We start from the raw sequence: 16,549 nt of genomic DNA, 5'->3' as shown, positions 1-16,549 counted from the left end.
TGAGGAGAGCGAACCACGAGTTGTTCGCTCCAATGTTTCATATCCATTCAACTCTAAAGTCAATCTTAACGATCCTGGTGTGCGCTGCATTACTCTACTATTTTTGTTGTCCTCCATGTTGTACATTTGGACTCGTATGCCCGTCGTAGTTTTTGCACAGTATGGGAAAATGTCATGAAATCTTCCCTCATGGCTGCGTTATTGCATACTTAATGACAACATATGCTTTCCATGCAGCCATCTGCTCTGTAGCCCCTCAGTGGGGTCAGGCCTTCACTGAGTCTGTATCAGCGTGTCACCAGCTTTGAAGTCGTGTAGCATAAAAAACGAGAGGAGAGGAAGAAACAGAGACGTGGAGCCGCGAGAAGCCTTCGTTAAACGGGCCGGAGAGGAAACAGACGGCAGAGCAGGAAATCACACAAAGTGAAGGCAGGACGGCGAGCACAGAGAGAGAGAGAGAGAGAGAGAGAGAGAGAGAGAGAGAGAGAGTGGTGTGCATGTACGTTACATCATAGACCAGGAAGGTGTGCACGCTGGTGTGTGAGAGCATCTTTAATGATGTATGGAGCCATCCCCCTCTGGGTTGCTTAGCAACAATAAGGGTTTGTTTTCCTGAAGAAACTGCCTACCACTTCATCATCCCCTCAAAATGCTTTATTCCCCCCTTTTAACTAATTTTCAAACAACTGACTGTTAAAAAAATCTGTGATTCAAAGTAACGTCCTGAGGGCGCTGATGAATAAAACTCCGTCGTCAGCGTACGATCGATCAGCCTCGGCTGATTTCTGAGACAGTGTGGTCAGTTAGCTTCCTCTATGCAGCTATCAACCAATCGATATATCAATCAGACTTTACAGAGCACCATTTCAGCTCATCAGGGAAATTCAAAGTGGTTAGCAAAACATAAATCAAGCATTCAAAATAAGTATTTCTGAGTCCGCTACAGTCGGTGGCGTTATGCTGCCCTCCAGTGACTTTCTATTGGACCTTCTTCCTGTTGACTTTTAAGTCACATACCGAAGAACCGACAAACAAGTTAGCAAGCATCAAACTGGTTGGTGAAGGGTGAAACATGGCTCAATGCATCTCATACATAATTGTCTCTTGCTTTTGATACAAATGGGACACACGCTGCCCCTCGTGACATCAATCAATCAATCATTATTTGTATAGCGTCAATTCATAACAACTGTTATCTCGAGACGCTTTACAAAATAGCATGTATGGCATATTGTCCACACTTCTTTGCTCCTAAGGTAGGTTCGGAGCAGGCCGTGCATGAATGAGGACTGCGATGGTTGTGGGGACGACACAGTCCGATGGTGGAGTCTGGACGTCGGGCGGTGGTTGGGAGGACGCGGTCCATTAGCTCAGCTCAGACTGCCGTTACTGCTGTTTGAAGGAGCGATATTTACTCCCCTGTGACATTTAGCCTTCAATCTGAATGTGGCGGAGGTGTAATGAGGGGGACTAAGGCTCAGTCCCATTTCACCCCCTACCCCCTACCCCTCGTTTTCGAGTGCCACTTTGAACAGAGCTGCGAGGGCTTGTGGTGAAATCTTTTCCCTACGAAATGGGACAACCCTTCAAGAGCCTGATGCGTCATCAGTAGTCGTCGACTGCAACAACGTAAAATGACGCGCTAAAGTTGTTGCAGTCTTTCCAAAAAAAAAAGCCGAAAGTACATACAATTTTCTTCTTGCCTTTTCTGAAGACACGGACCATAGTACATTGGAACATCATTAAACTAAGATAATGTTAATGTTGTCATCATTTTTAGATCTCATAAATGAATGAAATATGTCTCTTTTGACAATGTGAATTCAAAGACTGGGACAAGAATATTACTCGCTTCAGAATCAATATGTATGGACAAAGACGTGATGATCAGATACCTTCGACTTGTTTTCTTCCCGGCTTTCCTCTACACACGTCTGCTGCTCGACTTCCTGGTTCCGCCCCGAGCGGGAACAGTGGAGCATGCTCAGAACGCCTCGGTCACATTTGGAACAGATTAAGGTAAATCGAAACCCAGACCACATTATCTCTGTGTACTGAAGCTTGATCCAAAGGCAACTTGAATGGTTGAAGATCATGAAGACGTTAAAACAACTGAAGACCCAGTCCCACCTTGGATCATGTGACCCCTAACGACCCACAGACAACCAGGGGTGGTAACGACTCTAGGCGACACTAGGTCAACGACTAAGATAACAACTCTCATGTGAGTCATCCTTGATTGTTAGCATGCTAATGATCCACATTGCGTACGTTTCTAGCTCCGTCCACCAGTGAGTTTAGAACTGAAGAATGCCTTCGGAGGAGGGGAGGTGAAACATCTTCAAGATCTTCAACTAGTCCAGTTCCCTTTGGATCAAGCTCTGGATTTACCCTGACCTGGATGACTGAGAACCTACAAGGACTTTGAGGAAATCCACTTGGTACAAGTTCAGCTGGACTAACATGTCTACATGTGTTTGAAAAGTCCAGTGTTAGTCGCACTAACACACTGAATCCTCCTGTTCTGATTGGGCCAACACTAAACACACACACCGGGCGGGAACATGTCGTCGAGGAGACCCTGAGCAAAGCTAACAACCAGGTGTTTAGTTTCATGTCTCTGTTATGAAGCTTCGAGCCATCACTGATACTTTCTGTTTCTGCTGTGATTAAATTCATATCTTCCCCTGGTTTACATCCCGTCTCTGTTTCCCTGTGTTTGTTAAGATGAGATTTATAGTGTGTGTGTGTGTATGTGTGTGTGTGTGTGTGTTTCTCTTGGGGTTTTCAATCCGCACAGTCAGTTGTTATTTTCTTTCATGTTTTATTAATTTTATTCATGCCGATGAATGGAGTCTAAACACCTGAGGCCGCGACTGTAAACCAGATTCACACGTCTGAATCTTCTTTTATCATCCAGAAGAAACGTCTCAGATATCCGTCTGTATACAGAGAAGATTTAAATGATTATTTTAATAAATGTGATTAAGAAAGTCACATTTCTGTTTGAATTCTTCTGCTCAGTGTACATCTTTTGTTTCTATATCCCACATTTCAAACTTTACACAGTAAATATGTTTAAGTTTTGTCCTTGGGTTTTTATTTGTTACAAAGTCACTGGAGTAGCATTTAGATCCCTGCGGGATGCCAAAAGACATGCAAATCTACGAGAAATAATCTGACATTTCATGAAAACATCTTTGTGAAGAAAATTACTAACCAGTTAAAAACAAACAAAAATATGCAAAACAAGAAGTGTCTGGTTACCTTGTTGGGTGTTTGAAGAGATTTCTTGGGTCACTGAATGTGAGATCTGTGTGGTTTTGCAAGATCCTCCAAGTGAGATGAACTCGATTTACAGTCCTAAATAAAGATATAAATGTCTTGCTTTTGACAGGAATAATGATTTAAAGGTTTCAGTGTGTTTGCTGAGGACATAGAGATACTTTTTTTATCGAGTAAAATCTCACCCTGAAGCTTCGAGGTACAAGATCCAATCGTCAGTAAGCAGGTGTCTGAAAGGTTAAAGTAAAAACTAACAATATCCAAGTCCAAACCATCCATCCATCAATTCAGCCAGCCTGCCATCCATCCATCCATCCATCCATCAATCCTGACATCCATCAACCCGTCCATCCATCCATGCATCCATGCCATCCAGACATCCATCTGTCTAACCATCCAGGAGCACACAAATCACTTAAGGCAAATATTAAGGTGAAAAGGAGTAACGTTTCCACGCACTGCGTCTTTCTCAAGGTCGAACGGTGCAGATTTGAAAAAGTGAAATACTATTGTTGTAGTTCTTGAAATCAAGACCACTTTTTAAAGGTCTCAGTCTGGTCTCGGAATCTAAAGCACTGTTACTCGGTCTCAGACTGGGACTCCTGATTTTAAATCAAGACCGGTCAAGACCACCACTGATCGGCTGTTTTAACATCATTACTGTGATTAGAGGGAAAACGCCGCTTTATAAAAGAACGAATAACTTCAATTCATTTGTAGTTTGATTTTTATCCTCCGGTTACGGCCACAACCTTCTCTGTGTTACAGTCTAAGTGAGTGACACGCCCCCTAAACACAAGACGAGGATTATTCTATGATGTTTATGGTCTTGGTCTTGTCTCGGATCACCCTGGTCTCGGGTATGTCTTGAATACAACACTACTAAATGCACTCCTACTCACAGCGAGCCATCACTCATTGGTGGGGGTAAGCAGGGAGTTAACCAGAACTAACCCCTCATAGAACATCCCATCTCAAACGTGAGCACATTTACGAAATATAAACACTTTTTATAAGAGAGCAACTATTTCTCCATAGAGAGAAAGCCAAAGACACAATAAAAACAACAAAATCTCCATTCAGTCCATCAGGTTTATCTGTGTTGAGAGTAAAACCAAAAGGCCTCTTTCAGCAGTTTAACAGTATCTACCTTACAGGTATCAATAATGTTTGATTTCTACTAGCATCATGTCTTCATTTTAAATGTCTGATATCCCGGGTCTGGACTCTGCGGAGGTCAGTGTTTAGTCAGCTGTTTTTCTCCCCAAATCTGTTTTCACTGAGTCAGCAAAGTGCTTGGGAATCGTTGGCATGCTGAAAAAATAGAACTGTTACCAGTCAGGCGTTTTCCAGAAGGAATGGCATGATGATCTACTTCATTTATTTCTATTGAACCCTTCTTTAATCTGGAGGAAAACTCAATTACATTAGAATAAAAATCTCTCTTTTTTAAGAGTGTTCTGGTCGAGACAGGAGCAGCACAGGTCAAGTGTTTACAGACAACGAGCAGCCAAACATGCACACATAATATAAGACACAAATACAATCAAAGACTTGAAATAAAAAGTAAAACAGCAGATATTTGTTACAATCGACTACAATCATAAATATATCAGGGAGAACATCTACAGCCAGATGTTTCCGCCTCCAAGTCATTTAACATCCTCTAAAAATCATCCAATGAGAGCAGCTTGTAAAGGGAGCAGCAAACTTAAATGCCTTTATTTTCCCAGTTCAGTTCTGACTTTTGGAACAGGAAGTTAAAAAAAGGTCCTGAGACCGAAGACGTTAAAGTAGCTAAAGTAGTTGTTCTGTTTGAACTTCTTACCACCCTGTTTGACTGAGACTACAACATAAGCCTCAACTTTCAAATCACCATTCTTCCACCTTTGCATCTGCTCCCGTTACATCCACCACAGGACTACCTCTGGGTTCTGGTCTAACAGGCGCTCACTGTGCAGTCAAGCAGCGCAGTGTCTCCCTCATGGGAGAGAGAGAGAGGGAGAGAGGGGGAGGCGTGTAAGGGGGCGGGGTAATGAAAGTCATGTGTGTGTGAGTGTGAGTGTGTGTGTGTGAGCAGAGGGGGTCGTGTTGGCTCTCAGGGAGCCGCTGGTAGTGGAAGGTGTGAGCGGGATGATATGCGCTGCGCGCGGCAGCTCCTCTCCGCGGAGTCGCTGTCCGTGGTGCTGAAGGGGAAACTCGGGTTCTAAAGTAGTGTGATATGCACCAACTGTGACGTAGAGTGGAGTAACAAAGAAGTGAAAATGAAGTCGATCATCAATGCCTTAAAAAAGGAAGGTAAGCAGCAGATCATTCTTTTTTTTTTTACTTTTCAAATCAGGCGCTTCAGCGTCGGACGTTTGGAGCTCGCGCATACCTGCACTGTCAACTCAATGGGCAGGTGTGGAGATGCTCAGGTACTCCATCAAGGGAAGTATGATGCATTTTCTTTAGTTTGGATAAAAGCGCGGTCTTTTCAGCGTCGCTGTTCGGGTGTAGGAAGGTCGGTGCGCATCTAGGTTAGAGAATAATCCGCCAGTTTTCAGATGAAAAAGAAAAAAGGAGGCAGCGCCGACTGTGGACTATTTTTTAGGTCACAGGCAGAGATGATAAATTGGACTCCAGGCTGGAGAAAACACCCACAGACATGACTTTGTGCTGTCCCCTTCACCCCGAACAGCCCGTCCATCTGCCTGCGTGTGAAACCGCGTCGGTGGTTTGACGCGTTGGTTCCGTTTTCTCAATGAGACTGAGGCAGAGCTGCTCAGCGGGGACAGGAGCCTACAGGCGGGGAGAGGGGCCAAAAACATGCTCCCTGCAGGAGTGATGAGGTCGCTGAGTTGACAGCTTTTTATGTCAACTTGTGCATGTTATTAACCTCATTAGAAGTCTTTTTAATGATGAAAAAACGCAGCAGTAGCAAAAGTGGGATTTTTTTTCTCAGAGCAATGGAGCTGTTTTGTTGATTTGCTCTGGATGTGGATGTTTTAAACCGGCTGCTCGGTTTGCTTCCCTTCAGTAAGATGTGTTTGTGTGTGCAAATGTTGCACATTTATATGTTATTGCAGCAAGCATAAATCAATGAAGACTGCAGGACATTATGTCAAATCTTATAAGGGTACAAGGGTCATCATTTGAGTCTTTGTCTTTACTGACTGGAAAGTCTAATAAAAATACATTTTGTCAAAGCATCAGAGCACATTTAAATCAAAATCTGTAAAATACATGAAAAACAACAACTGAATTGATTTTAAAATCTTTGCACGAGACATAAAAGGCTTTAGATTTTCAATGTTTCTGTGTTTTATTGTGAAAAGAGAAAAGTGTGAACCATTCGCTTATTAGACTTTTTTTTAGAAATGATGATGTAATGTTTGTGTCGCTCCGCTTGTGATCAAATACTGTGCGTAAAAGTGCTGCACGTCCCTCGACTTGTACAATCTGTATCTGTACACTGAGGTCTGTTTCTGTGAGGATTTGTATGGACAATGATTCTAAAGATTTTTTGGAGGGCATTTTAGCCTTTGTTGAATAAGACAGCTGAACAGGGGAGGACATGCAGCAAAGGGCCGAGGTCGGATTCGAGCCCACGGCTGCTGTGATGAGGACTACAGCCTCTGTACATGGAGTGTGCATCCTTTACCGCTAGGCCAACATTCACTTTGTGACGCGTGTGTTTAAAGGTCTGCAGTCGCTGCTTTGTACCTGAAACATTTACAGAGCTTTGGTGCTTTAGGCTTTCTGAGCAAACGTTGTCACATCCGATCTCTTCAGCTCTGCAGGCTGAATTTCCTGAACATATTTTAAAGGTGGAAGTTTAAAAAAAAAAAAAAGTGACTTAAAGGTTTCAGACCAGCTGACAAGATCCTGAAAGGGACGTAAGCTGTCCATCAGAATGAGACGTGAGTTTTGATGCTAACTCGAGGAATCGTTTTTTATTTTTAACGTGAAAATCTCAAATCACTTCCTGGTTGGACTTTCTCTGAAGACTATATACTCTGTGTGAGGAGAACGTATGAATCACCACCATCTTGCGTCACAGCTGACAGCAGATTCACATAACTGTAATTTAGCCAATCAGTCATCTCACAGCAGAGGGAAAGCAGTGCATTATGGGAGTTTTTTTCTTATCACTTGTGGCTCTCTGCTGTTGGATGTATAGTGACTTGAAGTCAAAGTGGTTCAGATAATTACACATCCTTTGCTCTTCGATCTCCCCACAGAGACCGTGTGACGGTTTAGTGACGCTTTAATTGATTTTCAATGAACGTCGTCTCCATGAAGGATTGTGGGTAACCAGTATGTGTTATAGTGTGCATCACATGATGTCTCATTAACCCTCACTTAGGGGCCTTCAACATATTCTCTACTCGTTTTACACGACAGCTACTTACTGTTACTCTCCTTACTGTCCCAGCTGTCATGGCTGCGTTTCTTCACCCGTCGCTCCCTTGTCCTACGCGGTGGCAGGGACATGCTGACAGCAGTCAGAGGTCGGGACATGTTTCATATTTGCTGTCACATTAATCCACAGTGGTCTCATTTTTCGCAGATTTCCAAATTTTCTGCAGTTCGGGTTGTAAAAAAAAACAAAAAAACATCAGAGGCGGCTGCACAGATAAGATGCAGTAATCAGAAACCAGGATACTACTGATCATGTTTACAGCAGGAAGTGCGCTGACTGTTGGTGCCAATTTTCCCTGGTGACCGAAGCTGGTACTGCAGCGTCACAAGATGCCATTGGCACAAAAATACTTTTTTCCTTAAGCTTACATCGGGAAAGAGACGGATATAGAGCGGATATATTTTTTAAAGTACATCAACTTCAATTTTTAAAATCTTTAGGTTCTAAAAGTTGTAAAATGTGATTTAAGACAAATTCAGAGATAGTTTTGTCGACGTAATAAATGCAGATCAAAGCCTCAGGACTATGACTCCAAGTAAGCACGCTCTGTGGGACCAGTAACGAGGAAGACCTGAGCACTGTAACACATGGAAGTCTGACTTTCTTTTGCTTAAAGAGCCAGTGATATGAATAAGCAGGTTTCTCTGTGTGCATGTAAAAGCCATGTCCTGAATATGATCAAACCCGGGATATGGCTCATAATCGGGAAACTCAAGTCCATGTAAACACACTCATTGATAGAAGACAACTGTGTCCTTGTTCACTTTAGATATAAATATCTGGAACTTGGATCACAGTTTTTTAAAGGTCACATATTCTCCTCTTCAGTGTAAATAAGTCTCAGAGCTCCTCAAAACATGTGTGTGACGTTTCTTGTTCTAAATCCACTCTGATCCTGTATTTGATCATGTCTATAAACCCCTCTATTTCAGCCCTGCTCAGAACAGGCTGTTTCTGTGTCTGTACCTTTAAATATGTAAATGAGCTGTGTCTGACCACGCCTCCTCTCTGGAAGGGCTTGGGTGTCTCGGTCTTTCTTGCTCCATGTCCTATTGTTTACGGTGAGAAGGCAGACTCAGAGGGCAGAACAAACACCTAGCTGTGGGAGTGTCACCCACCTGGGGGAGGGGGTCACTGCCCTTTGTGATGTCATGAAGGGAAAATCTCCAAACAGCCTGTTTGAGCACACATTTTCTGAAAAGTGGAGCAGGTAAGAGACGGAGAGGATGGACTTTTCTCATCATTGGGGGGTTTGTAGACGGACTAGAGACACATATTAGTGTTAGAGAAACATGGTGAAGTGGATTTAGAATAATATGTGACCTTTATGTTGCCTTTTGATTCAGTTGAAGTTCTTATTCTGATTATGCTTTGAATGATTGTTTGGAATCAGGAGCACTGACTTCACATGTGTGAGCAGGAAAAATCATTCTTAAATTAAAAAAAAAAGCCCCAAAACAACAGTTAGCATGTGATGTGCAGCTGCTCCATCCCTCGTCTCTTCGTCAGGTTTCAGTTCAGATCTGCAGCTGAGCTGAAGATAACCTGACTCTGAGGAAGTTCTGTCCCCGCAGGGTTAGCCCTCCAATCACCATATCATCCAGAATTAGAATTTCAGCTCTCTTCCTTCTCATTCTCAGTGCTAATTTAGGCAGATATTAGCAAAGAAAGATGGCGCTGTTGTTCCCCTGACTGTTTAGTAGCTTCTATGAACCACCGCATAAAGCTTCTGTCACACCATGGAATCCGCCCTCCTTCTTTTCCCCTCTGCTGCATTCTAAAAATCTGATCAGTTAGTCACAAATTTTTGGATGAATATAATTTCATTTTCAGACCAACTCCACGTCCACGGGTAAAAGACAACACAAGGTTCACCTCCCGCTTGATGTTTCTCCTCACTCTGATTATATTTTCTCTTCTTTGCTGCTACGTCCACGTCCGTCATATTCACCGGTATGAACGGCGTCCAATCACTGAATTGTATCCACTCCTAAACTCACCTGCTGCGCTGTCATTGGCTGGAGGAAACACACCAGCTCCGCCCAGAAACGTCCCGAGTCAACCAGAACAAAGCAGAACAGTAAAATCCAGTCAGAGGACAGAGTCTCTGCAGACACAGTCACCACCACACATGTACGGAGGCCCAGAAGGGACGATGGAGCAGCTTCACTTTAGGAGAAGTCTGTATTTTATTTGTAGAAAGCTAATTGATCTACCTTGAAGATGCAAAAGTTACATTAGTGTATGTAACAGATGGACACACGAGAGAGAGAGAGAGAGAGAGAGAGGGAGAGAGAGAGAGAGAGAGGGAGAAAGAGAGAGAGGGAGAGAGAGAGAGAGAGGGAGAGAGAGAGAGAGAGAGGGAGAGAGAGAGAGAGAGAGGGAGAAAGAGAGAGAGGGAGAGAGAGAGAGAGAGGGAGAGAGAGAGAGAGAGAGAGAGAGAGAGAGAGAGGGAGAGAGAGAGAGCTGTACAGTTCTGCACAATGACACACAAATGCTCAAAACACAAAACAGGCATGCTCCATCTTTTTCTGTTGGATACAAACTAAACGTTCTTCAAGGATGGGCTGTTTCATGTTCTTATTTTCCTCTTTTTGTAGACGTTTGAATTCTTTGAAAGCTTTTAAGATTTAAAGGAACACATGTGGATGATCCTCCACAGGTTCCCGGTCAGGCTGGTTGGAGTTAGAGTTGATCTCCAGAATCTCCTTTATTTCTCGTTAGCATAAGCGCAAATCATTTTGGACACACCGACTAGAGAGACGAGCGGCGTTTGATCTGTCGTCCTTTCACAGCTCCGAGTGTTAGCTTAATGTCAACACGACCGTCCAGCCGCGCGGAGTGCTTCCAGACTCTCCGACCTCTGAACCGCAGTCTCAGCTTCAACAGTGCTTAATTATATCGACTCACTGATTGCTTTTCCAACTCTTACATAAGAGGCTCTGCTTGTGTTGACTCCCCCCCACCATTTCACTTTATAATTAATTTGTGTGAGACTCAGAGAGAAGAGAGTGAGTCGCTGCAGAAGTGTGTGTTCAGCTGAAGTTAAAACCTGCGCTGCTAGCTCGGAGGGCCACACACACACTTTAGGGACACACGCGGATTGCCTGGTAGCTCCTAAATGTGCGAGCTCATTAGATGTTATCACCTCTTCTCTTCATCAACACGCCTGCAGTCCTCACAGGGAGAGAGGAAGGTCTGAGATATTGGTCTGGGAGAGTGATAATGACTCAGTGAATCCCCGTTCAGGAAGCCAAACAGCAGGAAGCTGCAGCACAGAGATGCTAGCCGATGTTAGCATCGCATTAATCAGCCGATAATCAGGAGGTTGTTATTAGAAATGCTGCAGGCCGTGTTCTGCTCTGCCTGCTCCGCTGTGACTCGCAGGATCACGAGGGTCGCTGGTTGCAGTTGCAGGCTCGTCATGGCGCGGTGTAATGGGGGAAAGTATCCGTGGGGAAATCAAGACCAACCTCCTTTCCTGGAACAGTCGGACAGAGGAGCTCAGGCAGAGCGGAACGGGCCAGAGGAGCTCAGATGTGCTCATGTCATCCCGATAATCATGCTAATGATGGACAGAGAGAGAGAGAGAGAGAGAGAGTGTGCAGCAGGAAGCCTCAGTCTATCACTGTCAGGATGTGTTATCAATGTGCAGCTTCACACTTGAAAGGGAATCAATTTATCAGGAGTTTGGAAGTTGCTCTGCAGAAAAACTTTTGTTTGTAGAAACTCTGTAACGGTGCCTCTTGGTGAACACTTGGAGAGCGTCAGAGACAGTAGAGTTAGCAGAAAGTGCACAACCACACTACACATCAACATCACATCGTCGTACGGCTGCTATTGTTTCATACATGAGCGGCATGGCGTCCACACTGTTGAGCTGAGAGGAAAACAGGAGCTCGGTTACAGAAATCCGTCAGCGGCAGAAGCGCCGCTCGAACATACTTCAAAAATAAAAACGAGGCGCCATCTAGTGACGTCACTCCCCGAGTAACTTAGCAACACAGTTTGTCTTAAAGGTGCATTCCACATTTTCATCTGTTTCAAATGAAAAATCATTTCAGATATCTAGACTTAACTTAAGTACATGTTTAATGCAAATATCTGTACTTCCCTCTCATTTCACAACATCCAACTTTCTTTAGCTTTAATGCGCATGAAGGAGAAATACAGATTATGCTGGTTTTTACGGAAGACGATCCAAACCAGGCATGAGAAATAAATGCACGGCCTGCTCCGACCTCCACCTCAGCGGCGAGGAAGTGTGGACGAGAAATACAAAGGAGAAATCCTTCCCGGCATATTATCCCGTATGCTCTTGTGAGATAAAAGTTGTTATGAATCGGTGCTGTTGAAATAATGATCGATTGATAAATAATGACAGGAGGGAGATTTTCTTTTTATGCACTTTGAGAAAAATGTTGGAAAGTCGAGGAAAAAGTCAAAATGGTGAGAATAAAGTTGAAATCTCACGAGGTTGTATTTCAACTTAATTCTCAACATTTAGACTTTTTTCTCGACTTTATCCTCAGAGTGCATAATGGATAAAAAAAAAATCCTCCTCCTATCATTTCTCCTATTTATCACATCTGTCTCTAATCCTCTTCTGTAGATTTCAACAAAAACGCACAAAATATAAAATAATGTTCTATCAGACCACATTAAGTGAATACTTAAAGTCCACCTCTTCTACTGATCCTCATTTTAAAACTCACATGTAGCGTTACAATGCAGGATGTTCAAACTAAACGTGGACAAAGTTTCAGATCATGAGGTAAACGTATGTTGGAGTAAATCCCAGGATGAGTCAGCAGAAGGCGCTAAACGGCTTATTCTGTAAATCACGCCATAGTTCCCCAACATGAAACCAAGAATTTCACCACACGGCTTCAAGCCTCCATGTGAGCAGCTCTTACATAGACTCTCTTCTCCCAGCACTGGAGAGCAGCCCTCCCCTGGCAGCCCTGCAGCGTTCTGCCCCCCTGAAGGCTTCCAGAGAGCTGGCCAATCAGAAGAGAGTGGGCACGTGGGGAGGAGGGTCTTAAAGAGACGGCATCTGAAATGAGGGTTTTACTGACGCCACAATCAGATAAATGAGATCATGTAAAGCTTCTCTAAAGGTTTCACACACTGACAACATGAAAGGTGAACGTGAGGAGAATATGGGAGCTTTAAGAAATAGAATATAAAAATACTCAAACTCAGTCATTTCATCCTGATTTCCAGATCTCCCAGGTTTAGATTTAATGCCCATGTGTTTTATTATCTTTTAACCTCGTTATTTTTATTAATTATATTGATTTTCAAACCATCACAAACCGGTAACCTTCTGCAGCTAATCCCCCTGTGACCATGTCAGTAAACCTCATTATTTCACCATATTTGTAGGAAAAGCTAAAAAAAAACCTACAAAACCACTCAAGAATCAAATCATGATGATTGATCATCAGCTGGAGCTCCCATATCACAACCGTCATCAATGTGTGTGTGTGAGAGTGTGTTTGTGTGTGTGTGTGTGTGTGTGTGTGTGTGTGTGTGTGTGTGTGTGTGTGTGTGTGTGTGTGTGTGTGTGTGTGTGTGTGTGTGTGTGTGTGTCTGTGTGTCTGTGTGTGTGAGACAGGTGCATCCTTTCAAGGTTTTAGGCCGAGCTGATGAGATTTTGATGGATCGATGAGGGTAGAAAAATGACCAGAGGTGTAGAGAAACGCCGGAGAATTATCAATTTATGGACACACTTCATGTGTCTGTAGTCTCCTGTCCCGATGGACGTCACTGAGACATAACAGAAACGCATTGGAACAGACAGGTTGGCTATTTTTACATCCTCTCCTTCTCCTTCTCTGAGCTGTACCAGCGCACTTTGTCTTACAGTTGAATGTTGGGTAGAGGGGGGGGGGGGGGGGGGGGGGGGGGGGGGGGTTATGACATGTCTCAGAGGTTGCAGGTTGTAACTGAACCTTTGATGTTTTGCTCTCTCAAACACTCCGTTTCAATATCACGTTTTAAAAGTTCACAAACATCACGGTGGCTAAATATGAATGAACCTCTTTTTTTCCTCCCTCATTCCTCTTCAGTGCCTTTCCGCGAGGCTCCAGCCTACTCCAAACGCCGCCGGGGTCCGTCTACTGGCAGCGGAACCGACCAGTCCCCGTCCTCGCTCTCGGCGCCGCGGGTCCTCCTGCGCTCCAACAGCGACAACAACCTAACGGTCAGTCAGTACCAGCAGCAGCACGGCTCGCCTGGCAACTGGGGCCCCCACCTGCAGCAGCACCAACACGCCCAGCCCCAGCCGCACCGGGCCCCCCAGCAGGGTCACTCGCAGCCTGGCTCGGCAGCATTACACCGCAGCCTGTCACCCCAGCTGCTCCAGCAGATGCCCAGCGGCAGCCCCAATGGCAACGTGGTGGTACGGACCATGGGGAGGGGGGCGAGGAGCCGGTCTCCCTCCCTCAGCCGGCTGGGGGAGGAGACGAGACGGGCTATACCTTCACAGCGCCAGCCCAGGTGAGCCAATCAGACGCTCGCTGTGTTTGTGTGCGTCTGTGTGAATCAGCAGCAGAGTGACAGACTCACTCCGTCCCCGCACACACAGTTTGTATTCACTGTTTGTTTTTTTTTTGAGATCCACGCTGACTAACCTGCCGCTCAGAGGTCAACCAATGACTCACAAATATTTTACCGTCAATATTTATCAGCGGAGTTCCAGCACAGCTGTGATCCGGTCCTGGATGTTTACTGTTAAAGTGTCATGAACGTCATTTCTACATCTGCGTCCAGAGAAATACTGCTCTGTAGGAATTCAGGAGATTACATCAGAGAAAGGATTTATTCCACAAACACACAGTTTGTACCTTCAGCCACCAGGGGGCTCTCAATCAAAGCAACAAAAAGATAACGTTGAGGCTGGCGGGGAATCATGGGAGTGATTCTTTTCTACTACTCCCCGACCCCCGATAAAAACAAACTCTGAGTTGACCGTAGTCATGGAGCTGGTGGAAACCGACCTGAGGAAGAGAATATGTTTACAGATGAGCTAATGTATCCAAGTTTAATATATAAGCTTTCAGTAGCAGCTCACGCTTCCTTATGCACCGGTGTTTCCATGGCAACGATAAACATGTTGTGCCTGTCATGGCAGCTGTCTCTGTCTTTGATAATGGCTGGAAATATTTGAGGTAATGTAAGTTGTCAATTTTTTAATAAGTCAGATATTTTAGAAAAAAAAAGATCCAATCATGCACACAAGTTTTGTTTTTCAGGTTTTTAGATATCTGTGGATGTGATAATGATGAATGAAATATATCTCAAATCCTCGTCCCTGAGCGTCTAAATGAGGCTAGCGGCTCGAGGCAACATTAGCAACTACCTGAATAACACACCTACCAAACAAAAGACTGTAAGAGGTGGTTATAGCAATCTTAATGTCACTCGTTGGATTCTGGATGACTGTATAAAGACTTGAGTTCAGGCGACAGACCAGCTTTAGATATCTGAACTCTTTATGTGTTTGTTTGTAGTCCAGGCTAGGCCGCCTGTCAGCGAGCTCTGGCTGTACGCAGGAAAACTTTCCATGTGGCGATCACAAGAATCTGAACACAACTAATCCTACGCTAGGACCCATCAGAGGTCATCTAAAGGCCAGTTAGCTTCACACATCAAGTCTCCATAGCTGAACAACAACACCATTCTTGATTGTCATCTTCTTCAGGCTGTAACAAATGTAACACAAGGTAAAGGAGTTTAAAGTGAGACTTTTTAAAGCTGTGTTCATGCTTTCATAAAATCTCCTGATATCTGCAGGCTGAGCGTCATGTGTGAACGCAAACAGCTGAATGTTTCTCTCTTCACCCGGAGTTTCTCCTCCAGCCTCCTCGTATTTATTCTGCAGAAAGTCAGAGTGAGCTGATGTGAGAACGCAGCAGGTTATAATCAGGAGAATTCACCTGGAGCGAGTGGGAGGGGGGGTGGGTGACGTTTATTCCCTGTGATCAGGATTTCAGGGGCAGTCCTGCTGAAATCTCCATCCTGTGAAAATCGTGTGCCAAACTCTGGCTCTGACAGAGACTTCTTGAATAAATAAAGTTTCGCTAACGTCATGCAAAATTCAACAGAAACATCTCTTCTGGAAATAATGTCTCCATTAGTGTGGAGATTTCTCAGAACGAGTTTTTTGCAGTTTCACACGGACGGACTTCTGTCTCTGGAGCTTTTCACACATGGGTGGAAGCATGCGGAGAGTCATGTGCGTTTTTCTGTCAGCTGATGTCGGTAAATTCACTCTTTGATCCGGACTATAACACCACTGCTCTATGAAATGGAATGAACTGAGACGTTGATATGACACTCCTCTCCCCTTACACTGTTGTGTTAATCACATGTTTGAAGATAAGATGGTGGTCAACATTATAAATGCAACACTGTGGTGACATAATGGGTTAGCAGGTGAATATTAGCACCAAACTCTTAGCATGGCTTTGTCCACAGCATCAGAGGCCTGCTGGAGTTGATTCAGACACTAAAGACAATCACCTGTGTCCTGCATTGTTGTGTTAGCATGCTAATGTTAGCTCTCTTTAGTTAGCTCGTAGCTTCACGTTGCATGTAAACTGACACAGAATGAGCGTGATCTAAAAACTCTTACTAACATCCAAATAATCAGTGAGTATGTTCTTCTTCTTCTCTCTAGTTCTTGACTAAAACAGCTTTTATACACAAGGGGAGGAGCCGGCCGACCCGTCCATGTTGTAACCACCTGGCTCATGGCAGGTAACAAAGGAGGGAGGCCACACAGAGTTACTCATTCAAATAATAGTTTAATTAACTAAAGTATCACATATATACATACATATATGAAGGTCA

General features: G+C 44.2%; 1 protein-coding gene across 1 annotated transcript in view; it reads left to right on the top strand.

Moving 5' to 3' along the window:
- The window catches only part of LOC132979130 (SH3 and multiple ankyrin repeat domains protein 2-like), a 240,976-nt gene that overhangs the window by 129,741 nt on the left and 94,686 nt on the right, over positions 1-16,549 (top strand). Inside the window, exon 12 of the mRNA XM_061044700.1 lies at positions 13,765-14,194. Within this exon, the coding sequence (XP_060900683.1) occupies positions 13,765-14,194 (430 nt within the window). The remainder of the gene's footprint in view (positions 1-13,764; positions 14,195-16,549) is intronic.

This window comes from Labrus mixtus, chromosome 1 (genome assembly GCF_963584025.1).
Source record: "Labrus mixtus chromosome 1, fLabMix1.1, whole genome shotgun sequence".
Lineage (NCBI taxonomy): Eukaryota > Metazoa > Chordata > Actinopteri > Labriformes > Labridae > Labrus > Labrus mixtus.
This window is presented reverse-complemented; position numbering and strand designations above follow the sequence as displayed.